The sequence below is a fragment of the Echeneis naucrates genome, chromosome 14, assembly GCF_900963305.1.
Source record: "Echeneis naucrates chromosome 14, fEcheNa1.1, whole genome shotgun sequence".
NCBI lineage: Eukaryota > Metazoa > Chordata > Actinopteri > Carangiformes > Echeneidae > Echeneis > Echeneis naucrates.
In genome coordinates, this window is record NC_042524.1 from 13,379,252 (window position 1) to 13,404,964 (window position 25,713).

Genomic DNA, 25,713 nt, shown 5'->3' on the forward strand with positions numbered 1-25,713 from the left:
TAAAGAGATTTTTACATGCAAGTTATGATCCAAGTTATTTATCATTGATTGGATTTGAGGATTGATGGCAATCAATAAGGGATTATCTTATTATGGGGCCGCCTCTTCCACCATTAGACCTTTCTACATCAATTTTATGTGATTGCATATTGGCATGGTCTTACTTCTTCCTCTGGAACACCAAACTTGCGCAGCAGCTGCTTGGCATTCTTTAGTGAGAGTCTCCTCAGGTCAGCATCTGTACCTGTCACTGTCTTCTTGACTGGCTGTGGCTCTTTGTCATCCTGAAATATCAGAAAAGGCTAACGTTTTCACCCTCTGCACTTACACAAAGCAGACAATGCAGTTGCAGAACTGTGCTCTAATCAGTCAGACCTTCTGCTGAGTCGGCTTGTTTGGCACTTTGACATAAGAGAAACCCTCTCCACAGCCCGTAGGATCGGCCACTCCTGTAACCTCCAATAGGCATTTCCCCTTCATGGCAGAGATAAAGGCTCTTGTTGTGTTCCAGGGAGCTGTGCGCACCTAGGATGTGTGATAAGGTGTCAGTGTCTGAAAAGCTCTTTAATATATTAAGCGTGGAACACTTAAAAGTCCCTGGAAGTGTGGATTCATACTTCATCATCTATCTTCATTTGAAAGTCCTCCTCATTCTCCTCCTCGGGAGCAAAGAAGGATTTCTCACCATAACCAGCATCCTGGAGGAGAAATAGATCTTAAATCATTAACTTACTTAGTTTCTTACCTATCTAAATTATTGAAAAGCAAACACGGTTGTCACCTTGAGTCTCTGCTCAGCCACCAGCATGCTATAGTAAGCGCAGCACTGCTCTGGAGACACCATGGCTCTGATCTCCTCTTCTGTAGGCAATCTGAAGTCAGGCTTCAGCACCCACCAGTTAGAGTCCATCCCTGATAAGAACAGAGCAAATCTTCAATCTCACTCTTCCCCACAGAATGCTGCAGAATATGGAGGGACAAATGTTGTCCTCTGCATCTCTGTTATTTCTAGCTGTACTATAGATAACCTTGCACTAATCGCTGATGTAAACTCTGAACATCTGTATCCTGTATCATTATACTGTCCTGACTGTATCTTACCTCCAGGATAAAATCCATAGCAGGTGTAAAAAACTTTTTCCCTGTTCAGATTCCTGTCTGTCAATAAAGGTGCACATACTGCTGAGTTGAAAAAGCTTCAAACACAGTATCTCTTGATAACCTCAACACTGCCCTGATACAGAGCTGCTTTAGTCTTGTCCTACATATGATGAGTATCACTGATCCATGGACATACAAGGTGCATACTAAATAAATTTAAAAAAATTATACCGGTACGTTTGAAGTCAGCACAGAGTTTTAGTCGTTTCCTGATGCTGCTCTCTGAGTGGGAAGGAAAAGCTTTCTTAATATCCTCCATGCGGATTCTCCGGGGCCGATCCTTGCTTTTCCAGAACAAGCGGTAAATAAACACCTGCAGAATAGAGATGTGGAAGTTTAGCTTTTTGCTCAGTAACAACTTAAATTTCTGGGAAGGATCAGTAATCACTCTTTTGCAACAATAGACCTGCTAAAACAGTGATGGGCTCCTTTTACATTGCTGCTGTGTTTGCTTTAGAGTGCACTAATGCCATCATGTGCAGTTAGAAGGGCACACCCACATATACTCAGGGATGAAAGAGTGCTGCAGTGTTTCAGGTTTCTGGTGCAACAGCACTGTGTTGGACAGATGATGGCTATGTTTAGCATGTTTGTGTTCAGCACAGAAACATGGCAAATACAAGGGTTTTCACTCCTGCTTTACAGGTTAAAAACTGTAAAATTAAACATACCTGAAGGAAGTCTCTGATGTGAGTATTTGCTCGTTTGGAGTTGGGACCAGGAACCTCAAACAAAGGGCACTCCTGACCGACCACAATGATGTCCACAATCTCTCTGATGTAGTAGCCATGGCGTGTTCTTAGAACCAAAAAGTCAGTCTCTGGCATCTTGTGCAGGTAGATAGGAGCACGGAAAAGGTTGTTTTCAAATGCCTGAAAGAAAAAATAAAAATTGTTTCAGTTTCTAATGATAAATACCTACTCTGAACATTGAATTTTTTGGTTGGGATGGGCTTGACCTGGAGTAGCTGTCCAGGGTGCAGAGAACCAAGGAATGGTGATGTGTGACAGTACACAGTCTCTCCATATTTACAGTCAGGTGCTCCAGGATCTTTTCCAGGTTTCTGAACAGTAGAGACACAAAAAATATTTTCGTATAACAAACCAAGCCGTACTTGAAAATTTGTTAACATTTTTTGACAACCTGAAACGAACGACACAAGTAAACACACAACTTTCAAGGAAGTTGAAAAAAAAAAAAAAAAAAGACAGTAAAAGACTATAGTTAACTGTTATATATATATATATATATGCTCACAAAAGCAACTCAGAAAATAATGAAAAATAATGAAAATGTTAAATGTTTTTTTAAGAGCTACACAATGAAAGTGGAAAACAAAGTTCACCCTTTTGTAGTAGTTTTTGATCTTCGTGGCCATGCCGACTTGCATGATGAGAGGGGCGTATTCCTCACTGTACTCTGCCAGGATCAGATCTCCATCTTTGCCTGTCAAATCTTGTGGTGTTCGCATGAAGAACATATCTCCTCCTCCTGATGCCTGACGCTCCTGCTCTCGCATCTATGTTGATCCACAAAAAAAATAAATAGATAAATAAATGTAAATAAAAAGACATTCATCTCTGACATTAATTTAATACAAAGGTTGAAAGAAAAGCAGCTTAATCTGCATGTTCAAGGGTAATACTGTTTGGTCTGAGCTGGGTTTCACCTTGGCCTTTTTTTTGATGTGTTTGAGCAGTGGCTGAACAGCATGTGGACCTGGCTGAGCCAATGTACCAAATGAATATTTCTTCAATGTTGGTCGATGAAACTGACGAAGCTTCATGGGCCCCATGTGAGTCGGGAAGAAGGGCTGCCTCAGCTCCAGTGCTGGAATGGAGTGCTGTCAAAGACATAAAAGTTGATCAAATGACTTGACATTACACTTATGAAATGGTTTCAGCTTATGGCTTCTTATCTGCTTAATGTGATTTCCCAGAGACCCTTTTTGTTTTCAGGGTCTGCTGCTTACCTGAATGATGTTTCCACCAAAGGTGCCCCTCAGGCCCTGCTGTTTGGGATAGTAGAACTCGTCATTGGACAAGTTCCAGGGATCCTTCACTTCGGGCTGGGACATGTTCTGATGAGAGGAAAAAATGTATTGTCATTCCAACCTTATCTCTTCTTAACTGAAGCATTTATCTGCTATTCTGAGTCCAAAATGTCATAGTCAATGCTCACACACAATGGTGCTGGCAAGCACTATAATTTCTTTTCAGCTTATTTCATGCTTAATTTTGTAGGCTTAATCATCCCTATCCAAGACATATTTTTATCACTTTTTGTGTCAATGACCCATGACTTCACTGAAGAAGTACTGCTTTTTATGTGCCACTTCTTATAATCAAACATGTTCCCTCCCCTGATGAGGCTGCCCACCTGCTGTGGTTCATCTTTTATCACCCCAGTCTTCCCTAGCAGGATGCGACTCTTTTTGATTGCAGTTTCCTTCTTATTTTCTTTTGATGGGGAATGGGATGTTGTTTCTTCCTTTTCATCAGGGATCTCTACAAGACACAGTTTTGGTTGTGTCAGAATAAAGACACTAAAAATAAGGTGCACATAAGCAGCTTATTTCTGATTAAATGTACCAGATGAGATGTGAAGTTATGAATGAAACCAGACGAAAGTAAACATGATTCTTTTGAATATACCGAGAATGATATTCTCATCATTAGGATCCAGGGTGAGAACAGGTGGTGTGAGCAGGTGATCCATCTCCTGATCATCCCAGATAATGTTGTCTTCCCAGCGCCCGTACACTAACTCCTCATTGTCAATGGGAAAAATTGAAAACCAGGGGCAGTCTTCTTCCTGAGAGGCTGTGGAAGGACAAAAACAAATGACATTCATTTTCAATGAAAAGCTCTGAGGAACTTATTATTTGTATTGTGATCCTCCCACCACTTGCAAAAATAAGAAACTTCACCTTGATTATCATGGCTGTTTTTTTCCCGCTTTGAGCCAGAGATTGAAGAAGCTTTGGGCATGGGTGGTGGTGTAGGTGGCACCAACTGCGAATTACTTCTTGTCAGCCCTGCAAGATAAAGCTGCTTATTATCGAACACACACACACACACATACACAAAACGTTTTCGCCATCAGCTACCTTGTACACTAACTATGTTTAATTCTGTATTTTTCCTGGGCATCTTACCCTGCTGAGCGTTATAGGCGTTTGCATTGCGGGTCATACTAGATGGTAACCATCCTGCCAGGCTGGCTCGCTGTGTCTTTGTGCCTTTGTGCTTTACATCCTCCCCATTCCAAATGATATCGTCCTCCCATTGCAATTGTGTGACCATCAAGAAAAGCTCATTCTCAAGGGCGGCTCTCTCTTTATCCCCATCAAGCTCACAAGTGCCGCCGTCATCATCATCGCTGCCCCCTTGTGTCTGAAACTAGTTATATAATGTAAAATATCAATTACTAAATCAGTACAATTTCACTGAGAGGGCTAGAGATGTTCATGCGAGCATACTTTTTGCGCAGTCTCTGTTATTTCTTTAGGTGTCTCCTGTATCTGAGGCTCACTGGACTCCTCTTCTTTCAGCTTGAAGCCATAGTTGAAATTGCTTCCGTCCTCTGGAACACAGAGCATATCGTACCAGAGCTGGGCTGGACCATATCTCCATTCTGCCACTTTAGGTCGAGACTCTGTCTCTTTGTCCCCATCGCCACAGGTTTGTGAGAACTTAGATTCTACTGGAGCCATCATGGTTATCTGGATCACACAGAAGAGCATGTTAACTGTTCAATACAATTATAGACTGTTGTAGTATATGACATACAGAACATACATTTATTATAAGAGTTACCTCATCATCAGAGAGACATTGCTCTGGCGGTGGAGGGTTTGCATACTCATAAATCCACCCAGATTTCTTCTCTTGGCTTTGCTCTGTGGGCTCTCCTTCTAGAGGAGGTGTCCCAGGCTGAGGGTCCCGGTGCTTCCTCTTCTTCTTTCTACGGGCACTCCTCCAAACGGATGGCATACTCTTTCCAGGACCAAACAGCCGTAAGAACCTAAGCACCTAGTGGCAGGACCAAGACACCGGGTGTGAGTGTGGTCCATGATTATGTGAGAAAGCTCAGAAAAACACAGTGGTTGTGAAGATGCTTTACCCTTCCAGGCCTAAACTCTGGGAAAAGCTCTGTGACACTTGGCAGTGCCTTGGCTGCATCCTTCTGCATGATGCCAGCAAGAGGGAGATTGAGCCTGTCTGGGGATCCTCCGACCCCAGAGCCCTGGCAGGGACGGTCAGTCTCTGACTCAGAGTCTGAGGAGCTGCTGAAGTCAACTTTATCACCCGTAGAGGAAGGTGCAATAATTGAGGGCAAGATGATGCCATCACCCTCCTCCCCAGCTACAAGGACGACAGATTGCAGCAGTAGAGACATTGAAATGTAATCTGGCATTAGTCATGTACAATACTTGAACTTGGTCTTAATATCTATTAAATTTCCATCATAATCAAGTGTAAAATCTTTTCTTCAGAGGTATTCTGATTTTTTGTCAATAACGTTAACTCTCATGAAGTTCTCCGAACAAATTTACTTCTGCAAAAAGTCACAGCTATGTAAACAGCAAACCTCTGTGGCAAAGGTAAAGCGACACACAATATCTCCCCAGTTGCCAATTATCAATGAATGTGTACTTACCGTTCGTGCTCTGAGGGGATGGTTCATCTTTCTTAACAGATGTAGGAAGACTGGGTGGTGGTGGAGGGGGCATAAGCTTAGAATCAATATCCTCACAGTCGGCATCATAATCATCCTCATCATCTAATTTTAAGAAGTTTGAAAAGATTTACATTAAAACAAAGACAAGACCAAACTAAAGAAACAGAATCTCAGAATTGAAAAGCCTTTCAACATTTGTAAAATATATACAGTTTTGGATCTAAACATTTTTTGTAAAGATACAAATGGTTTCATTTTTGAAAAAACCATGTTTATAAATCATACCAGATAAAAAATAAATGTAAACAAAATGAAAAGAAATGTGACACAAGAGAGCTGTAAGATGATCACCTGTTTTCCTGCTGGGCTGTAGAGACCCCATGGCCTGACGGTACTTCTTTGTCTCATCTTCAGCAACCTCACTAATGTCAGAGTAATCAACTGCATCTTCGGTGCTTTTCACCCAACCTGAAGGAGGAAAAATATCAAAAATGTTACTTCATCTCATTCTGTGCTACATTAAAGCAAAGTTCCTTCACATAGTTACCCTCACCTTCTGTATCCACACTACCAGAGTCCCTGCTTTCTTCTTGATCACCATCTTCATTAGCAGTAATTTCTGTAATCAGTGTACCCAGACCTAAAGTACCCAAACCCGCCAGATGCTTTTTGGACTCCTGGGTTAAGGAAACAGAAACAGCACAGAATATTCTGAAGAGCAAGTTTGTGGAATGAATAATTAAAAATAGTACATGGTATATAATGGACATTAGGTATAAAGCATTATAGTTTCCAACAGATATGATCATTTTAGTGATTAGTAATAAACAGTGGTTGCAGAAAAGCATCTTTGAAAACACCTACATTATCCAGAACACTGTCATCCTCCAGCTGCCCATCTTCATTGATGTTTCCGAAAAGGAAGCCAGTTAGAGAAAATGGGCGATCTTGGTCCTCATCACTGTCAGAGTCTGACATCTTGAAAGGTCATGAGACGTAACAATAACAATATTGATGTTTGGTTGATCTTTTTATCCTGTTACTTGCAACATTAGTGAGACATCACAGTGTTTCCTCAATGGCAGTGCATAAGTGATTAATTTATCTGTTAATGGACCAACAGATGGGGCACAATTAAGATTACATTTCTGCTCAGAAAACATAAATTACAGTAGAATACAGAGCTTATAAAGTGAATATCTCACACAAGGAATTTTAGGAGATTTGATAATCACAGACCAGACAGAACGTAATTGGGGCAAATACACAATCTTAGGTTTCCAGGTGCACTAAACTTGAAATGGATACTAAATTAAAGTATTTAATTTGGGTAGGTTTATATCAATGTAGAAACCACAGTGTATAACATATAGCCCTTGAAACACCTGAGTCCCAAGGGCTCAAACGTAACTGGACACTTGACTTCTAAATGCTGCTTTGGGGAGTTGTATTATTTCAAATGGAGCTTATGCACAAAAAAGCTGACATCAGTTTCAGAGCTGGCTTATTTTTGCCAAAATAAAAAGAATAGGCACATTTTTAGGCAAAAATTATATTGACTCCTGACATGGAGATTCACCTTTACCTCGATTGAAACCTACCTGATGAGGCCACCTCTTGAATTATAATGTTATGGCTATCTTTTCCCTGGATACAAGAATAGCTGAGTATATCTTTATGTCAAGAAAAAAATTAATAACCTGATCTCTGTCAGCCAGCTGCTTTGCACTGTCTGAGAACCAAAAACACAAACAACAAAACAAAACAAAACAAGATCTGAAGGTGGCTACAGCGATGCAACAGGGACCATGCACAGTATCTGCTGATGTGTATGGGTTGCATATTTCAAGCAAGTCGTTGAATAAAAAGTGCAACTTTCCACAGAATAATAAATATAAGAACTTTCCCGGACTTCATGTGTGCCACTACTTTTGAATCGGTGTGTGTTAAAGAGAGCTCCTTCTCAGCTCATATTACAACAGACACTCGTTATTTTTAACTGAATGTGCTGAAGCACAAGCGCAGAAGAACAATTAAATATCTAGTTGTCTAAATACTAAGGATCTGTCCAAACGGTGTCAACTGTCTGCTGTGATGTTGGACATGATGGACAGATCCTCTTAATCTTCACTACTGACTGGAAGATCAAACCCTGGACATTGCACCAACTTGCTCCTTTCATTTAACTTACAGCTGTCTCTGAATGGAAATGATCGCTATTTCCCTACGTGTTTTTGTGTTTACCTCTACATTATAATGTTGGGCAAGCGCGTAGCTGAAAGTCTAGATTTTGTTGAGTTGTTTGGTATGTAATTCACTTTGCCTTTCTACATGTCAGAGGTGTCCTGGGACAAAGACCCAATCCTTAGCCAACAGACCGGAGGGTTTGTGAAAGACAGCATCAACAACGTCAACACTGACTCTGCTAAATGAAATGGCGCTACTTAGGGCTGCTAAAGTTAGCTGGCGAACTAGTTAGCTTCAGATGGTGGTAACAAAATATTTTGTAGAGAATTGCATAGATGCAGCATGCACTTACCTTGCGTGGCTTCTTTTCAGATTTTGTAAACTTTCCTCTGAAGTGGTTTGATGAATTTAGTGAATGCTTGCAAAGGAGGTTAGCTTAACTTTAGCCAGGGAGCATATCTACGCATATGTTAACTCAAATCTGTTTTGTATACATATTTCATCTTCTATCTCTGAATACCGTGCAAAGGTAAAAGAAACCCTCATGGGTGTATTTTCGGGCTCAGCCTAAACTGTTTTTTATCATTGTATGAGACGCAGCGAAGCACGGCAGACTGATGCTAACAAGCGGAAACTCCGCGTGACCCGGATGGACAAGTTGATGCGTTCAGGTACACTCCGCCCAGTTTACCACAAACATCACATCTCCACACATCCAGTCACTGTTTGGCAAGATGTCTTATTGAGTGGCACAGTCTTTCTCAGGAAGTTTAAAACTTTTCAGATCTTATCACTCGTTAAAAGGTCTGTATAACAATTTTAATAAACTTTTTTTATAGAACAATTCATAATTTAGTTTACAAGTACTTAGAATAAGGATTTCTTGTAGGACAGCAATAATAATAATAAATAATAAAAAAATCATCAGATAAAACAGAAAGAAGACAAAATGGGGATACAAACTGTGGTAATTCCAGAACAATATGCATCATGATTTTTCTCTTGTATTTGTTTTACCTGTTGAGTGTCAGGGCCAGACTGTATCTGATTTGACTCATTTACTCTTAACAGTTGTTTTTGTTTTCTCATTTCACCTAAAATTTTACTGTGCTTCTGTAGCCTATTCAAACAACCTGCCAAACCATCTCTCTCGGTTACTCTGTTATTTGTGTTAAAAAGATTAATTAAAATCTTATGAACCTGATTGCCCTTATTTGGACATGGACACAGGAAACCTTTCTATGAAGGATTGAAGTGAAATTGATTGACCTAGTCTTTAATTGTTGGGCCACTTAGATTTTGTTCATCTCACACCTGAAAACATTTAATTTGGATTACATATTTGTTCTATAAAGCACATAAACAAACAAACAAATTATTCCAAGATTGTAAATCTAATGGAAGCACCTTGTTTCTATTAATCTTCTACCATCATACTGCAACTATATTTGTCCCAAATGTCAAAACGTTTATGAGGTAAACAGTCAAAGAAAACAAAAATACAGAAACAGTTTAGCCAGTTTTAATAGTTTTAAAACACTTGGTTTGGAAAAAAGTACAAAAGTGATCCTGGACGCCACAGTATGAAACCAGCCCAATAATGCAAGGTGAAAGGTGTGTTCTTTAAAAAGCTTCTTCTACAGACATGTTAATTTCAACTGGCCTTACCATACACATACTGCACTCACTAAAACAGATACAAGCAATAGTTTAAATACAATGGCTGACCCCAGTAATACATTTACAAGTGATTCTTAAAAAACTAATTAAAAGGAGGGGGCGAAAAAAGAAGTCTGACCACAATGCCATCCTGTATCTGGCAGTAAAATCATGCAGTATTACAATCGTTCCACTAAAGAGAAACAGCAAAGCACTACAGCTGTCACACAGTGAGAAAGAGGGCAGCCAAGAGGTGTCTCTCGATCAGACAGCCTTTCAGAGTGTTCATTGGTTGTTTGTTTTATGAATTGTTGAGAGAGATCTCTATGGTTGAGCAGCAGCCCAGTGGTCACCTTTCTCTCATTTGCATACATTGTAAAGTTGCGCATGGTCTCCAGTAAGGAGAACTTGTCTTCCACAATCGCATCCATTTAGAAAAATATAACTAATTGCTATTGAAGAAAACCCCAAAATGTGGGATATTCTCTTAGTATGTTGTGAAGAAATAAAAAAGCCTAGAAATACAGTTGAATAAATAAATTGCATGACATCCATAAAAATTAAGTGGATACACTGAGTCGACAGAATGCTGTCCACATATGCACACCATGCTTTTTTGTTTTGGCCCGGCAGTGTTAGAAATGAGGGCTCCTTCCTCCACTCCATCCAAAGTCATATCCTATGATCCAGTGGAAAAGTTGCCGTAAAATATCTAAAATATGTTGACATTTAGAGAAGGTTTCTTTGATTCAACGATTCATTTCCATGTACAACATGGTCTCTGGCTTAACCAAGTAAGAAGTAATCAATGCTGATGGCAATGAGGAAACACAGGAGGGAGACTTTCACAGTGTTACAACAATGAAGCCACTCTGTGTTGTTACCGGCTGGTTGGCCTATTGTTAGGGTAACAGCAGTGAACTTCCTGTCCGGTCAAACTTTTTTCCTTTAGAGAGAGCAGCCACTTGTTTCATCAACTCCCTGTTCTTGGCCTGCAGGGGTAAATGAGTATCTCTTTTAGAAACAACATATACAATAGCAATTTCCAACACCTTCATTCAAGTAACAATGCACATGCACATCAAAATTTACCTCATTGCATTGTAATTAATTAATATATATAATATATAATACATTTTTCCATCACTTAAGTATCAATAATCTGTTTCAAAAAATTGTGTGTGAGTGTGTGTGTGTGTGGGGGGGGTTCCTCTACACATGGGCTACTTTCAGCTGACTAGACTGCACCCATGAAAACACGTCAAGTGCATCAAAGATAAGGGGCACATCAACCACAGACAGTTCCAAAAGAACTATCCTAATAGAGAGATTAACACTGTATGGTTTAACAGGAAATGGCTCAGCTTATGCAACATGTGACTCATCAGTGTATCACACTAGCTTTTATTTTATGATATATGGTCATATAGTCTTTCCAGTAACAATTTCTTATAGATGATAATTATGTAATCTGGCAAATCATTCAATAAGAAAGAACTGGCCATCTCTGCTATGCATCGTCCTGTCCTATAATCTATACTGGTGTTACTGATTTATTACTGATCAGTTTTTCTTAGGGTTATTTCAACACAGCAGGGTTATGGAGAAAAATAAAATAAAATATATTATCCCATATCCTAACATTGACTTGTTTCCTACCTGCTGCTGCTCCATAGCCTCCTTGTGTGATTTTTCCATTTGGTTCATCTTCACTCTCATGTTGGATTCCTGGTACTGAAAGTCTGCTTTGAGCTCTGTGAGCTGAAGGAGAGTTTTACATCAATACCTCAAACAAATCCAAGCAGCCATAAGCCATCTTCCTGATTTGAACTGGATGTCAGGACCTACCTTTCGGTCCTTCTCTAAGATGGTCTGATCCCTTTGCTGCAAAAGTCTCTTCAGTGACATCACCTCTTCTTTCAGCTGGCTAATGAGAATGAAGTTGTCTGTTCCTCCAGAATCCATTGACTGGGTGATAGAACTACTGACGGGAGAACAGGATAAGCATGAGCTTAATACTGGGATGGTTAGTCAACATCCCAAAGTATTGAATGTTTTATGTGAACAATGTGTCAGGTAAGTCTTTTAATGTCTTCTCATTTACAAGACCTATTATACCTGTCCCCATTGGATGGCTTCATCTCCAGTTTTGGTTTTTTCTTTGGAGTCTCCTTCTGGATTGAAGACGATTTATGGCTGCAAAGTAAATCAGATGGAAATGAACACTCTGGGCCTGAAACTCTATCAAAACAAAGTGTTCTCAGGTTAACTGAGCAGATGAAATAAAAATAAAAAATTAACTCTACCTCTGCTTCCACAGTCCCTGGTCCTGCTCAGGACTCAAGCTCCCACTGAGTCTGAAAAGGATTGGTAAACTTAGCAAATAACAGCAAACAAGAGACACACAAATCTTGCTTTTTTATTTTTCTGCAGTAAAACTGGCTGAGCAGCCTGGGGTGGAACCACAGGAGCAAGGAGTGGCACAAGTTCATACTTGTGGTGGGAACTGCTGTGTCTGTGTTGGTGGTGGTGGTGGTGGTGGTGATGATGGTGAGGTCTGGAGTGGTGGTCTTTCTCATTCAACGATGAGGAGTTGGAGGAGCCAAAGCCCTTCCTCTGCTCCTTGGTCTTCTGCAGGACACGGCGGTAGGACAGGGTGCAGAGCCAGCACAGTAGTTTCCCATCCACCTGGAAAGAGACAATGATTCATAAGGCTAACTGTCACATAGTCTCCCCATAATTAGACTACATGGGTTTCAGGTTCATACCTTTCTCCTGCCTTCCTCCTTGCGGTCAAAGGCGCATTGCTGTTTGCACTGCTCACAAGTCTGTGGAGGCCCATATTTCTTCTCTGAGTTAGTACAACGCTGGCACTTTGTCCCAATAAAAGCGGCAATGATGTTACAGTACTGGCAGGGTTTGGGCTGTAAAGGTATACAAAAGACAAAGTCAAAAGTGTATTTACACACGATGTAAGCTAACATTATTCCATTAATTGTAAGTGGAATCAGTGATTACAACACAAGTTAAAAATGACAGGGCAAAATAGGGCAAACATGTTACTCACAGTTCCAAACTGTTTGACGTTCTGGGCACATTTCTTGCAGATTGTATTGGTTTTACTGAAATGCATAAACGAATTAACATTAAATGTGAAGAAATCCATTATATTAGCATGACATTTTGTACTTTAAATTAATCATCAGATGCACATGTCTCACCTTTCCTGCTGAAATTCAGATCTGCAGTATGTGCATTTCACTATTGGGTGTGCAATGCGACACTCCTATAGTAATAAAACAAACAAACAAACAAAAAATTACTCCGTATCTGTTGGGAAAAGCTAACAAATTGAATGACAAAATAACCAGTGCCTACTCATACAAAAAGAAATAAGACCACTGTTGGTTGTTATGTAGCTATTTGGCTGCAACATCTGTAGAAATACTGGCATCTGGCAATTCTAAAACTTGATAGTGCATGTATTGCAACTGCTGCTGATCAGTCAACGCGCCACATTGTCACAGGGGGGCTTGACAATGTGGGAAAAATTTACACATAAAAATCTTTTAGCTGCCATTCTTTCATGTTAATAAATCGCTGACAGAGAAATCAAGCTGAGGCTAAATTTTACTTTTCTCAGCTGACCTGCTTGTGCAAAAGAATAAATGTTCCCACACATCCAGGCAGAAAATAGAGCATTGCTGGGTGATGTTTACACAATGGCAACACTGTCCATTAAAATATAAGTCAGCACGGACTAATGGTGGAGACTGAAGGCTCCCAGGTGAACTTCCTTTGTTATAACTTTCCTCTTACAGGGGAAAAAAAAACATGTCTGCTCCACAGCTGTACTCTGCAGTTTTACTTTTAGGCTCTCAGGCTCTCCAAGAGCAACAAGTTGACCAAAAAAAAAAAGTAGATCAGTAAAAGTAACTTTAAACAATATTCCCCTGTGGATAAATTCCCTCCTGGTTATTATACAGCATGAATGCGCCACAGCTGATCCATCGACAGCGTGCTGCGGTGGGATCATAATAAACAAAGTTTGTCTGGCTGTATTAGCATGTCCAGGCTGGACAGATGAAGGCTGTTACATAACAGCAGCCCTGCTAACTTGTCGCTTGTCATAATGCCATCACAGCCAGACGACAGAAACACTCGCACTCGTGCTCTCTGTCCCTCTCTTTTAAAATCACTGTTGTTTCGTCTCTTGTTCAGAGTCACTCCCAAACCTTGCACAGCTGTTGGCCCTGCGACAGCTCCTCGAAAGGATACCTCTGGTTACACTTCGTGCAGGCGTACAGAGCAGACGTTGCCATTGTCGCCCCACTAATGTCACCGAGCTCGGAGGGTTAGCGGGTCCGGCTGCACACCGACCGGATTAACGGCGCCCTTTGCTTTCTATCCGCTGGCTAATGGAGACCTAAGGAGCACACGGTGTGCTGGCATCCAGAGCTAGCTAACTGTTAGCTGGCCGTGCTCGGCAGTGGAGGGCAGCACAGCAATAGCTTAGTTAGCTGGAGGCAGCAGGCGAGGAACAATAAACTCCAAATATCTCTGAGCTTTCACTTCTCGGACGTTTTCCGACCAGGCTGGCTTCGGGTCGACCGTCGCTTCTGCCCCAACATTAGCGCTCCGTTAGCACAGATCGGGCTATTTAGGTTAAGTTTCCACTGTTCTCGGCTAGAAAGGTATTTTCCTGTTTTCCTTCTCTCTTTTTGTATCAATGCCGTCGTCGTCATTAAACCGGAAGTGGCTTTAGGCTACAGACGAAGAAAAGGAAACCTATCGCGACACATCATCCGTGAGCGGGATTTACAGTTTGAAATGGTCCGAGCCAATCAGATGTCAGCATTCATCACCGGCCAGGGAACCACGGAGAGGCCGAGGGGCCACATCTGAGAGACAGGAGACACATCTGAGAGACAGGAGATACGCCTTAGAGCCAGGGGACACATCTGAGAGACAGGAGACACGTCTTAGAGCCAGGGGACACATCTGAGAGACAGGAGACACGTCTTAGAGCCAGGGGACACATCTGAGAGACAGGAGACACGTCTGAGAGCCAGGGGACACATCTGAGAGACAGGAGATACATCTTAGAGCCAGGGGACACATCTGAGAGCCAGGGGACACAACTGAGAGCCAGTGGACACATCTCAGAACCAGGGGCCCATCTAAGAGACAGGGGACACATCTTAGAACCAGGGGACACATCTGAGAGCGAGGGGACACAACTGAGAGCCAGTGGACACATCTCAGAACCAGGGGCCCATCTAAGAGACAGGGGACACATCTTAGAACCAGGGGACACATCTGAGAGCGAAGGGACACAACTGAGAGCCAGTGGACACATCTCAGAACCAGGGGACACATCTGAGAGCGAGGGAACACATCTTAGAACCAGGGGCCCATCTAAGAGACAAGGGACACATTGAGAGCCAGGGGCCACATCTGGGAGACAGGGGACACATTGACGAGACAGGCCACATGTGAGAGATAGGGGACCGGGTTGGCCATCTCACTATGCTCTCAACATCTATATGACACTTACAGAACACTCTTCTTGGTACGTTTTGTCATTTTGGAAGTGAAGGACAGCGTTCCAAACAGCATTAATTTGGCTTTATTTTCACTGTGCATACTTTTTGAGTAGCAAAAAATCAACCACCTTGTTTTGTACAAATCACTATTCGAGAGTGATTTTGTAATGAAATGTATAACAAGTATAATTTACAGCAGCCCTTATTATTTGACAGTGTTTTCCTTTACAGTAGTTTATTGGCAGTCCCCACATTACTCAGTCATCCCCACCTGTGCCTTTATACAGAAAGGTCTTCCCCTAAACCCTGAATCCTTGCATCCACACTTTTAATAAGTCATTTTAATACATTTTGATATGACCACAGAGTTTAACATTAGCGTCTATTGAAAAATAAGCGTGAGTTACATAAGCAGTGCACCCGCTTCTAAATTTGGAGTGAAAATGGTCGGACTTGAATAGCTCTGCATTTTTAAAGCAGGAATAAATCAATAGAAGTGGCAAATGTTTAAGTAATCAGCATCTATTAAGTCAGGGATAGTCTGTTCACTGGTACAGGATAACTTAATTTATGGCAAGTCATCTAATATTTAGGTGTGAGACTAAAGCCTGAATATTAGTCATACTAAAATTCTCAGCTATTGCAGTTTAACATTTCAGACTTACATTTCTTCATTTATCACAAAAGGCAATATTTACTCTGATTTTATGGCAAGCTCACTAACGGAGATAATTATTGCTAATATCTTTGGGACTCTGCTCCAATTTCAAACTCAAACTGAGAAATGGACTGCTGGATGTTGTGATCACACCATCCTAATGTAACAAGAAGCCATACGGACTCTGTGAAGCTGAGTTGAGTGTTTATTCCGAGTGTTCACATACAATGTTGAAAGAATGACACATACTTTATTTATTATTTAACCTTGGCTATTATCAAGCTTGCACACTATTTTCTTATTCTTTCAATCATACAAAGCAAGGCACAGATATTCATTCAGATGTTTTAAAATAAAATTAAATCTGGAGTTATTTACTAGCAGTAGCTACATTTTCTAATGGCTGTTACAAAATGGCTGATACTTGCTAATAAAAGAATCTGCAAGAAATGCTCACAAACAATTTGAGAAAATGACCACTGACTGGGACTAATGAAATATTGCATAATTCTGTGCAGCTTAACAATGCATTTCTAATCACCCTCTGTGATGAAAGAGTGCATTTTTGAGCCATAAATACAAGTCTGGATGTAAGTAATAAATAACATTGACTGTTTTGAAAAAATTAACTTACGAAACTTAAATCATTCAATGACAGAAATTTCATATTATGTGTTAATTTTTTATTAAAAAAAAACAAAAAGAGCAACTATTTACTCACAATAATCTAAAAGTACTGACATGTGAAGACAACTTTTGAATGCAGTCTATGACGATGTTTTAAATATTATAAGGAGATAATGTTTCAGATCAACATTTAATAACTCCCAAGACATTTAGTTGTTGTTAGAATTAGAGTTCAGAATAACAATAACACTTCACATTTGCTCTAGCTCAACAAATTATATAAAAAACATTTGTAGTGAAGAGGAATGACGTGAGTGTTCTATGATATGTATAAGGCATACATATTTAACCCGAGTAATATTTTAGTGTACTCTAAATACTATCAACGCTGATTGTAGGTAGGTTGATACGCTAAAGCAGTCACCACTGATCTGGTTACATGTCCCCTCGACCCTGGAGGGAGAGTACAATATGGCTGTAGTAAAGCAGTCTATGACAGACACGCTTCTGCAAGCAGATTCTACATGACCTGTGTGAGATACAAACAGAGTGCCCTGCTCAAACGTTTGGTGGTAGTGTATTGAAATGGTGCGTCACCTACAAGCAGTTTGGTACACAGCTCCCTCATCACACCAGTTGCAGCCTACTCATTACAACTGTATAGCACCTTATCACAGGTAGGATTCAGCCTCTGAAACTGTAATGAGGGCCATGTTGTGTCAAACAAAAGTTTGTACTGGAGTGATGGAGCGTGTGGGAGAGCCCGCCCGCTCAGAGGAAGAGGAAGCTGAACGATTGGTCATTTCTCGCTGTAACTCGTCCACCCTCTTCTGCAGTTCGGCACGCTTTGCCAGCAGTTCCTTGTAGCGCTGATGAACAGGTTCCTGTTCATCAGAAAAAGACAAAATCTCAAACACTAAAATGGAGTAGTTGTGGACCGCAAATACATTTCTTAAAAAAAAAAAAAAAAAAAAACAGAAACAAAACAAAACAAAACAATAACAAAACTAAATTCAGGAGCAGGATTCAGATTTCCTGAACATGCCTGAGGTCTCATGCGAGGGTTCCAGCGGATGTAGTAGCCAACCCAAAGCTCCAGGTGGCGCAGGCTGACTACAGGGAACAGCACATGGTTGGAGTAGTTCACATACAGAGGGTTGGTAAACTCCTCCAGCTGGCTGTTAATGTAAGACCACAATGAAACGCTCCTCTTGGGAATCTCCTGTAAAATAAGGATGTGCAGTCTGTTACCATCTTAAATGGTAATTGACCACACCCCAAAGTCCTTTGAATATTTTTGTTAAAAATATTTGCCTTACTTCCTTCAGCCTCTGTTGTTCACTGTTGCACAAGAATGTCCCAAACAGGCAGCTGTACAAATGGTCCAGGATGGTCACCAGAAAGTATTCGTTAAACTCAAAAGCTGCAGGAAACTTGGGTAAAAATGGTTACATGATTATTTTATGAAATGGTTTGATTACATTATTTGTTTACATTTCAGTAGCAATTGTTTTTTTACCTGGCGAGTCAGCTGCCACACACAGTCAATGAACTGAATAAATACAGGTGATCGGTCTGCATCAGTGTGGTTTTTATCACCATGACCGATTCGCTGAAAGAAATAGAGGAGAACAATCAGTTTTGTATCTGAAAGAGCCAACTCACATTAAGCTGCAATACCCGTAAAAAAAAGTGTATCAAAGATTGTCTACCAGCTGGAATCGGTGGCCAAAGCTAAGCCACTCTTTCTCGAGAAGAACCTCAAAGCCACGAATGGTACGATAGTAACTGTCCAGCATGAGCATGGCGAGGGAGGTGAGTTGGGCTGTGCGGTCCCAACCGTCGCTACAATGGACCACTACTGATGTTTTCCCAGACTCCACCTTGTCTGCAATCCGCAGTGCTCCTGCCAGGATCAACTACAAACACACACAACTTAGTTAAGAGTTGGGGAATTGTTGGCTAGAAACTCCAAAGTGATGCAACATTATGCCCACCTTGATGTGCTCCAGCCAATGAGTGGACTCCAGATTGGAGAGCCAGTGAGAGTCCTCAATGTTTGGGTAAACCACATCCTTCAACTTGCGGAGTGACTCCCTCATCACATGGATATTGTGAATATCTAAGAATACCAGCTCTGCATTTTGATAAGCATCCTCACTTTCATATCCACCCCCTTTCATCTGAAGAAAAGCAGCAGAAGGCAGGTGTGTTAAAAGATGCACTGAGCACAGACTGGCAAAATCTCTCCCACTATGCCATCCTAAAAATGACCTCTGACATCTATGCAATGACATAGAATTTCCTTTTAACTGCTCTCCTTGATGTGCTGGTCAACCCTGGAGCACCTTCACCAAAGACTCATTCCCCTAAGGTGTACCACAGAGTGCCACAGTTAATTATTCATGCCTGTGGCCAACAGACTATTCAACTCCTCCCTCTGAGTCATTACACAGTCTATGATTATATTTATTTTATTTCTGTTATACTGAAATATGTATATGCTCTTGTAAAGGTATATTTATACATATTTTTATGGACATGCACTTTTTATGGACATATTTTCAATATATTATTTGTTCTTGTTCTGTCTTGAATGTGTCAAGAGCACCTGTGACGCAAACAATCAATTGATTCTGATTCTGATTACGGCCTCTTTAGAAAACATACCTTGTTGGCAGCAGCATTGACGCTGGGCCTTGCATCAAAAATGAAGAGTTTATGGGACTGAGCATTAGCATCCATGATCGCCTGGAGATATTTCTCATCCTCTTTGCTGCGCTTCCCATTTACACCAACCATGGGCTGACTGCAGCGTGTCACAGTCGCTTGACTCTCTGGATGGATCCAGGATAAAACCTACACAGGGAGAGTTGCAGAATATTGCCATAAATACTTCAGTAAAAAGCTTCACAGGCTAGAATGATGACACTCATGCTGAAAGACGGTGACTCACAGGTATCCTGCCCTTTGCTCGGAAGGCAGCTACCCTCTTCACCTCTTCGTCTGGTATGTTGACAGGCACTGCCAGAGTTGATGGGTAGGTGTCACACATCTCGTAATGATCATTTATTTTTGTTAGCCTCCAGCTTTCATTGGGTATGCCCTTGTACGAAACACACAAACAACCAATGTAATAAGCTTCTTTTAGCATTCGTTTGAGGAGTCAGTCATATTCAAATACCTGTCGTTTGTATTCTGAGGCAGCCTCATAAACCTTCCACCCGTTTTCAGGAAAGACCTGCCCATATTCAAATGCAAAGATTTGCTGTGGGGAGTAGGAGACAAATGTGTTAGCTGATGGACAGTGCAGTGATACAGTATCAAAGACATTAAGTGTCAGAATTACTCACCAGCCCATTAGAAACAGGAAACGCATATTTTATCAGTACTTCGAAAATGGACTTCCTGAGTGTGTCCTCCATCTGTTTGTGTGCAAATCGTAGATTGCGCATATCCTGCAAAGAGGCAGAGCAGCGGGTCATGGTCGAGTTCATTGGTCAACATCACTACGAACAAGTGAATTTCATTGGAGTAAAGTGACTACATGCACTTACAGCTATTTCCTGTCATGCAATTGTGACTGCATTATGAATTGTTGTTTCAGATAGTACTGTTTAAACAGCTGGGAAAACAAGGTCTATCCTCTGACTGTCCTGTCTTGCATTTATGACTTGTTCAAGAATATATCCAAGTTACTCACTTTGCAAACTAATCCATAGGACACATCTCCCCGGCTTGACGCACTTCCAATCTTTTCCACACGACTCACCACGCCAAGTGGCAAGTCCAACACAAACGCTGGCTCCTAGAAACCAACTACATATTACCAAAAACAAAATGATTCCTCCCCATATCCATGAATTAAGTCTAAAAATGTACAAAAAACATACCCTCTCCATGCACTTGAAGAACAGTCTGTAGTTTGTAACTGTTACTGTTCCCCTCAGTGGGCCAGTGAAAGGACAGAAGTATGTAACATCTTGGGCTGTAGAATCAAATCAAGCAAACAAATGCTCACTTGCTGTATACATCAGAAATATTAAAACATGCTTTAATGGAGAAAAGTGAAAAATACTGCTTTGCTTTTGTTTCATGGAAACTTCTTTGATTAGAGTTGTGACTGCATTCAAAGGAAAACATACCCATGTCCTGCACAGTTTCATTTGGAAGCAACTGTGGTTCCTCTTTGTCTGAGTCTCTAAGCACCTACAGTAAACATGAGACAGAGATTAGGCCAAATGTAGAGCAGTATCTTTTCCATGAGACATGTGAGCATTGCCACTATATGGTTTTATTCAGCAATCTGTTGGGGAGTATGTTTTTCAGGAGATGGCATACCTTGGAGGCCTGAGTTTTGGGTTTTACCTGAGGGAAGCAGAAAAAAGGAGTGTCATGTTTCAGTCAATCATTCCCTGCTTCACTGACGAAGCAGGAACAACGTGCAGGTTACTGACCCTGAGCTCTGGGGAGAACTCTGCAGAGGTGGACACGGAGTCGGAGGACATGGCAGACGGTGGTTTGGCCTGGGCAGACCGGTCAGAGCGGGAGGTAGATGTACTGTACAGATGTAGCGACAAATGGTGAGAAGAAAAGAAACTACACACAGTGGAATGTATTGTACCATTGTTTGGCAAAAGACTTGGTCTTATAACAAAACATACCTATGTGTGTGTAAACTGAGAAACAACTAGGAGATCTTGTAAAGCAAAAGGTGAAAACTGCCATATGCAGAAAACCATCACCGATCAGACTATAGAAAATAACCATAATTATTTAATCACAACTATGACAAGCATGAATCTGTCATTTTCCACAGATTTCTAATGTTTTACAGACAAAATAACCAACAGAGTGACTGAAACCTAGCAAACAGCTCAGCCTAAAGGCTGTTGGTCTGATGACGTTTTTATTCTGAGCTCTATGAAATGAATAATCTGGTATAATTTCTGACTGAACTAGTTCATGTGTTGACCTTATAGTCTGAATGAACGGAGGTCTAAACATCCGCTGCCATTAAAGCTCAGTGCGGCCGTCTGAGCCGCCTGCTTTTATTCTGCTTTAGCAGCAGCTCGTTTAAAGTTAAAATGGGCCTGCCTGGGGTAAAGCTTTTAACACACAAATCAACAAATTCGGTTCAGCACGACAGATCGTTGTCAGCTAGCTGGACTGCGTGTCGCGGACGGTTTCTTTTCTACCTGGACAATGAATCAACGCTCGGCTGCCGAGAGGAGGATCGTTTGGAGCCCAGACTGTCGACGCTGCCGCTCTTCTCCATGTTCTCCCGATAACAGAGCTGCCGAGAGGCCCGAAGGAGCGGCGGACACCCGGGTGGAGACGGAAGAAAGTCCGGGCAGACCTCCTCAGACAGCAGCTAATCTGCGCCGACAAAAGGAAGCTGCCATCTTTTCCCAGCAGCCTCCCAGTCCCTGTCGCCGGGATGTAGGACACGGCGCCCCCTGCTGTCCGCCCCCCACCTCCCCAAGCTCAGCTTTCACTCCCGACAGCCGCCGCGTTCATTCACTCAAACAGACGCGCGATGTTCGGTGAACCCAAATATGAAGTTAATGTGTCTATATAGTGTACACAGACACGCATATAAGTCCAAATCCTGACTAGACTGCAAATCCTCATTTCTGCAGCACACACACCACCAGTCAAAGGTTGGGACTCACTTTGACTGGTGGTGTTTTTATTATAGACGGTTTATAAGGAAAATCTAAACATAACATTTATCATAATTAATATTCTATAAAAATTCTCTTCAGTTCAACCAGCATAATAAGGTTTAGAGATTTGTGCTTATGTGAACATATAGAATGCTTTTAATTCAAACTTGACTATTAAAGTACATATTTATCAAGATGTTTTTAATAATTGCACTATAATACTACAATGCCATGACATTTATTTCACAACACAACACAAGCCTTTGTTAATTGAATTTTGTGAGAAAAAAAAAACAAAAAAAAACAACACAGAAAGACTCAGAATTTACAAATGAAATATACCTTGTTATGATCTTTATTTCAAGGACTATGCAACTCATGTAATAATATTTTACGCAATGGCTATACAGAGAACAACGCATTTCATTTTAAATGCTGAATAACAACTGAAAGGAGAAAAAAAAGTGATGGAAGAAAAAGCCAATAAAAAACACAATCAACACACACCAAGCCCTTTACTTCACATATTTCTCCATGAATTTCTTGTGAAACTCAGAACGCAGTGTGTCGTTGACAAATCGCTTCTCTTTTCGCGCCTCATCCACTCCTTTGGCACAGTTTTTAAACACAACATCATCATCCCACCTAGAAAGACATTTTAAAACACATTAATAGTTGATTAGAGGTGAGTGAGGAAACATTTTTCTTTAAATGCATTATACATAAACCACCAGTTTCTATGGAAACTTTAGATGTTCAAATCCAGTGATTAACATTAAATGGTGAAAATTTGTATCTATTTGTCCTATGTAATTACCACATTGGGGACATAAGATTATGTACATTTCAATAAATGGAGGTGCTCTAACGTTTTGATTGGTCTTCATGCATATGCCAGTGTATGTTTGTGTGTGTGAAGTACCTTCTCTTAACCCTGAAAGTATTCTGACTCTGGTTCATCTGTTGTTGTTGTTGCTGTTGTTGACCTGCCAAATTAATCAACGGATTGCCACTCAAGATATTCTCCATACGAATCCTCTCCTCCTCTGCTTTTTGCTCCCGCTCCTGAAGTGAAAAGCATATTGATTCACTAAACAAAACATGTGCCCTGTAATTTCAAATTTCAACTTGCAGATTTTGCTGTCACTAGAGAGCAGGTACAAACAACAGTCTGAAATGGCATTTTACTTTTCGTTCTTGCTCTTCAGCCCGCTCCTTCTTGATCTTCTCCAGTTCTGCCAGAAGAGCTGCAGTATCGTCATCATCATCATCACTGTCCTCCTCAGAATCCTCATCCTCATCGTCCTAAAACCCAATAAACATCATTGTTGAGGGAGCTTAATGGGCACTAATCACTAAGTATCCACTAAGTCCTAAATTACAAGTACTAACATCAGTAAGAGGGTCATCTGCATCAAGGTTGGCAGCTGGAATCTGATCCAGTCTGGGCCTCTTTGAAGATGATGATGAAGATGATGATGATGTGGTGTGCTCTGCAAAATTACAATAAGTTCTGCATTTCAATTAGCCGTTTCCTTGATTATAAACCTTTGATAAACTTGGTCTGATATATAGACACAAAGAATTTTTTAATAATCACTAAGTGTAATATCTGCAGGGAGACCAAACCTCTTGGTCCTCTCTCTCTGGTCTTATCACGGACAGCTACACGTTCCCTCTCTTCCAGCTCCCTGCGGAAGTCACGGGCACGCACCTCCTCAGGGGCATCCTGGGTAGGTTGCCTAAGGTTCGGAGAGCATTGGAAGGAGAGTAAGATAAGAGCAAACGTTTCGACTGAACAACAGACGCAGTAGGACCATTTCAGAAATGATACTGGTTGCAAATCAGTGCCTGGCTGACCAATGTGCTCAGCAACACACTGATAGCAACGCAAAACCCAACTCCATTTAGGTTTGAACCACTGACCTGTACTTGATCTTGGTGTGACCTGGAAGATCTCGGCTGGAATACTGCTTTGATAAAGCGCTCAAATCACCTTCTCCTTTCCCTCTCCCTCCTCTTGCTGGCTCAAACGTTGGTCTTGCAGCTGTAGTCATCTTGGATGGCTCTGATGTGCAAAGACACAAAAAGAAGAAATTCATAAAGAACTTAAATTCATAAACAGCACATACCAAGATCTGAGAAGCTCTCTCCCAGTCATGATGACAAAAACAGGTAGCACTTGGAACAGGTTTTGCTGTTTATTCCATCCAAAATAAGGATTATATGTTTTTTGGACAATTGTTCAGCCAAAACATCTGTAGATGCAATCCTGGTTTAGAAGAAATTACAGAACAAACAAACAAACACAAATATATAAATGAGTTAGCATTGCGAGTTACTTGCCTGAAATCACTCGTTTCAATCAATCAATCGTTTTTCATAATTAAGTTTGGTAACTTTTATTAATTACTAGATTTGCTTTACCGTAATTAAATTTGCTCAGTCGTCACTTTCCAACAACAAGCTGGGATATAAGTAATGTAAAAGCTTTTCAGTGGTTCTTGCTCTCTAGCCTGCTAGCTCACACAGACACAAGCTAAGCAGGTTTCATTAAGCTAGTTTGCCTTAGCATAGCTTGTATAAGCCGTCAGGCTTTGACAAAAAAAGGGTTCACAATATATACTGTACACATTGAAATTACAGTATAAGTCAACCATATTAGAAATAAATTTAGATCAATTCACTTACGGAGCTGCTACCACACGACAAAGACGAAAACCACTTACAACGTTGTACGTCACTTCCTGTAGAAACGGTGCGTTCATTAACACTCGGAACTGGGAAAGCTTTTCCTGTTACTCAGATCGGGGCTCGTATTTATTGTTTACATTTTAGTTTAATTTAACCCATCGACACCTGGATGTATTTACAACTGTACACATAAATGAAAAATTTATGTTTTCCCTCTCAAGCGGATGATAAACTAAGAAGAGATTGTTAATTTGACTAAAGCACATATTGGGGGAATAAACACGCTCTCTGCTGCATTCTCAAAGGAAGCGCTTTGAAACCAACAGTCGGCAGCAGTAAAAAAATCATGTTGTCATCATTTCATAAAATCAAATTTCTACAATAACATCTTGAAAATTGAAGTGTTCTCACATGAGGTGCGGTGCTGTAGTGAGGAAGGTAGGGGGCGCATAGTATTAGTTTGTACAGAAAAATCAAACAACCTCCTTGCTGTCTGCCTGCTCACCGAAGTCAGGATGTTTTACTGTCAATCAAAGTTAGATATTAAAATATGGTGTGCAACTTCAGAATTACACATTTCTATCTAATGTATAGACTATTACATGGTAGTAGGTAAGTCCCGCTGAAAGTCACAAGTCGTGTTTTGATTGCATCATAAATGTAACTGTATTGTTTGTACTAATACTGAGCATAGTTTATGCACTTTATTGCATTCTCAGGTCTTTATAGATATCTTCGCATGATGTCTTATAATATTAAATGTTCCTGACATGTTTTCAAGAGTAGCGTAAATAAATGCCAGTGTAAATTAAAATGGCTGCAGAAAATC

General features: G+C 40.8%; 4 protein-coding genes across 11 annotated transcripts in view; all 4 read right to left on the reverse strand.

Annotated features, from left to right (window-relative positions):
* Positions 1-8,670, reverse strand: part of taf1 (TAF1 RNA polymerase II, TATA box binding protein (TBP)-associated factor) — a 14,988-nt gene extending 6,318 nt beyond the window's left edge. For all 3 annotated transcript variants that reach the window (XM_029520262.1, XM_029520261.1, XM_029520260.1), the window contains exons 1-22: positions 8,384-8,670; positions 6,709-6,822; positions 6,398-6,521; positions 6,196-6,312; positions 5,824-5,946; positions 5,287-5,528; positions 4,980-5,195; positions 4,643-4,885; positions 4,319-4,562; positions 4,091-4,198; positions 3,816-3,983; positions 3,541-3,668; positions 3,134-3,241; positions 2,831-3,004; positions 2,507-2,680; positions 2,120-2,224; positions 1,833-2,033; positions 1,333-1,474; positions 782-912; positions 618-698; positions 376-525; positions 165-284 (exon numbers count right to left, since the gene is read on the reverse strand). In XM_029520262.1, the coding sequence (XP_029376122.1) occupies positions 165-284; positions 376-525; positions 618-698; positions 782-912; positions 1,333-1,474; positions 1,833-2,033; positions 2,120-2,224; positions 2,507-2,680; positions 2,831-3,004; positions 3,134-3,241; positions 3,541-3,668; positions 3,816-3,983; positions 4,091-4,198; positions 4,319-4,562; positions 4,643-4,885; positions 4,980-5,195; positions 5,287-5,528; positions 5,824-5,946; positions 6,196-6,312; positions 6,398-6,521; positions 6,709-6,822 (3,213 nt within the window). In that variant the 5' untranslated portion in view covers positions 8,384-8,670. The remainder of the gene's footprint in view (positions 1-164; positions 285-375; positions 526-617; positions 699-781; positions 913-1,332; positions 1,475-1,832; positions 2,034-2,119; positions 2,225-2,506; positions 2,681-2,830; positions 3,005-3,133; positions 3,242-3,540; positions 3,669-3,815; positions 3,984-4,090; positions 4,199-4,318; positions 4,563-4,642; positions 4,886-4,979; positions 5,196-5,286; positions 5,529-5,823; positions 5,947-6,195; positions 6,313-6,397; positions 6,522-6,708; positions 6,823-8,383) is intronic.
* Positions 8,671-9,537: 867 nt separating this feature from the next.
* On the reverse strand, positions 9,538-14,434 carry fam76b (family with sequence similarity 76 member B). Of its 5 annotated transcripts, none has more exons than XM_029519042.1 (10): positions 13,926-14,434; positions 12,912-12,976; positions 12,758-12,812; positions 12,459-12,614; positions 12,185-12,378; positions 11,997-12,047; positions 11,809-11,886; positions 11,539-11,671; positions 11,350-11,451; positions 9,538-10,682 (listed from the first exon to the last, which is right to left on the reverse strand). In XM_029519042.1, exons 1-10 carry the CDS (start codon positions 14,010-14,012, stop codon positions 10,593-10,595), a joined length of 1,011 nt encoding a protein of 336 aa, XP_029374902.1. In that variant the 5' UTR covers positions 14,013-14,434; the 3' UTR covers positions 9,538-10,592. The 5 variants fall into 5 exon arrangements, with proteins under 5 accessions (XP_029374902.1, XP_029374901.1, XP_029374904.1 ...); XM_029519041.1 differs by having other exon boundaries at positions 11,539-11,674; XM_029519044.1 differs by lacking the exon at positions 11,997-12,047 and having other exon boundaries at positions 11,539-11,674; positions 11,800-11,826; positions 12,248-12,378.
* A 1,674-nt stretch (positions 14,435-16,108) lies between these two features.
* mtmr2 (myotubularin related protein 2) lies at positions 16,109-21,935 on the reverse strand. Of its 2 annotated transcripts, XM_029519100.1 has the most exons (16): positions 21,720-21,935; positions 20,979-21,081; positions 20,863-20,889; positions 20,667-20,730; positions 20,415-20,509; positions 20,225-20,329; positions 19,875-19,979; positions 19,706-19,789; positions 19,478-19,627; positions 19,192-19,380; positions 18,519-18,704; positions 18,234-18,440; positions 18,041-18,133; positions 17,841-17,954; positions 17,567-17,743; positions 16,109-17,405 (listed from the first exon to the last, which is right to left on the reverse strand). In XM_029519100.1, exons 1-16 carry the CDS (start codon positions 21,797-21,799, stop codon positions 17,241-17,243), a joined length of 1,944 nt encoding a protein of 647 aa, XP_029374960.1. In that variant the 5' UTR covers positions 21,800-21,935; the 3' UTR covers positions 16,109-17,240. The 2 variants fall into 2 exon arrangements, with proteins under 2 accessions (XP_029374960.1, XP_029374961.1); XM_029519101.1 differs by lacking the exon at positions 20,863-20,889.
* Positions 21,936-22,444: 509 nt separating this feature from the next.
* On the reverse strand, positions 22,445-24,934 carry cwc15 (CWC15 spliceosome associated protein). Its single transcript, XM_029519615.1, has 7 exons — positions 24,882-24,934; positions 24,117-24,258; positions 23,820-23,932; positions 23,583-23,683; positions 23,379-23,495; positions 23,113-23,255; positions 22,445-22,835 (listed from the first exon to the last, which is right to left on the reverse strand). Exons 2-7 carry the CDS (start codon positions 24,245-24,247, stop codon positions 22,706-22,708), a joined length of 735 nt encoding a protein of 244 aa, XP_029375475.1. The 5' UTR covers positions 24,248-24,258; positions 24,882-24,934; the 3' UTR covers positions 22,445-22,705.
* Between the last annotated feature and the right edge of the window lie 779 nt (positions 24,935-25,713).

Excerpts from the sequence above, each read along its gene's own strand:
- mtmr2 (XM_029519100.1), bottom strand. The coding sequence starts at position 21,799 with ATGGAGAAGAGCGGCAGCGTCGACAGTCTGGGCTCCAAACGATCCTCC. Across the intron at positions 21,082-21,719 it reads AGCGTTGATTCATTGTCCAG|TACATCTACCTCCCGCTCTG; the intron begins GTAGAAAAGAAA and ends ACATCTGTACAG. Across the intron at positions 19,980-20,224 it reads CCTATGGATTAGTTTGCAAA|GATATGCGCAATCTACGATT; the intron begins GTGAGTAACTTG and ends GCCTCTTTGCAG.
- cwc15 (XM_029519615.1), bottom strand. The coding sequence starts at position 24,247 with ATGACTACAGCTGCAAGACCAACGTTTGAGCCAGCAAGAGGAGGGAGA. Across the intron at positions 23,496-23,582 it reads CAGATGACCCTCTTACTGAT|GACGATGAGGATGAGGATTC; the intron begins GTTAGTACTTGT and ends ATTGGGTTTTAG. Across the intron at positions 22,836-23,112 it reads ACTTTCAGGGTTAAGAGAAG|GTGGGATGATGATGTTGTGT; the intron begins GTACTTCACACA and ends ATGTCTTTCTAG.
- fam76b (XM_029519041.1), bottom strand. The coding sequence starts at position 14,012 with ATGGCAACGTCTGCTCTGTACGCCTGCACGAAGTGTAACCAGAGGTAT. Across the intron at positions 12,048-12,184 it reads CACAGCAGTTCCCACCACAA|ACTCAGTGGGAGCTTGAGTC; the intron begins GTATGAACTTGT and ends AATCCTTTTCAG. Across the intron at positions 11,887-11,996 it reads CAGGGACTGTGGAAGCAGAG|CCATAAATCGTCTTCAATCC; the intron begins GTAGAGTTAATT and ends TTTACTTTGCAG.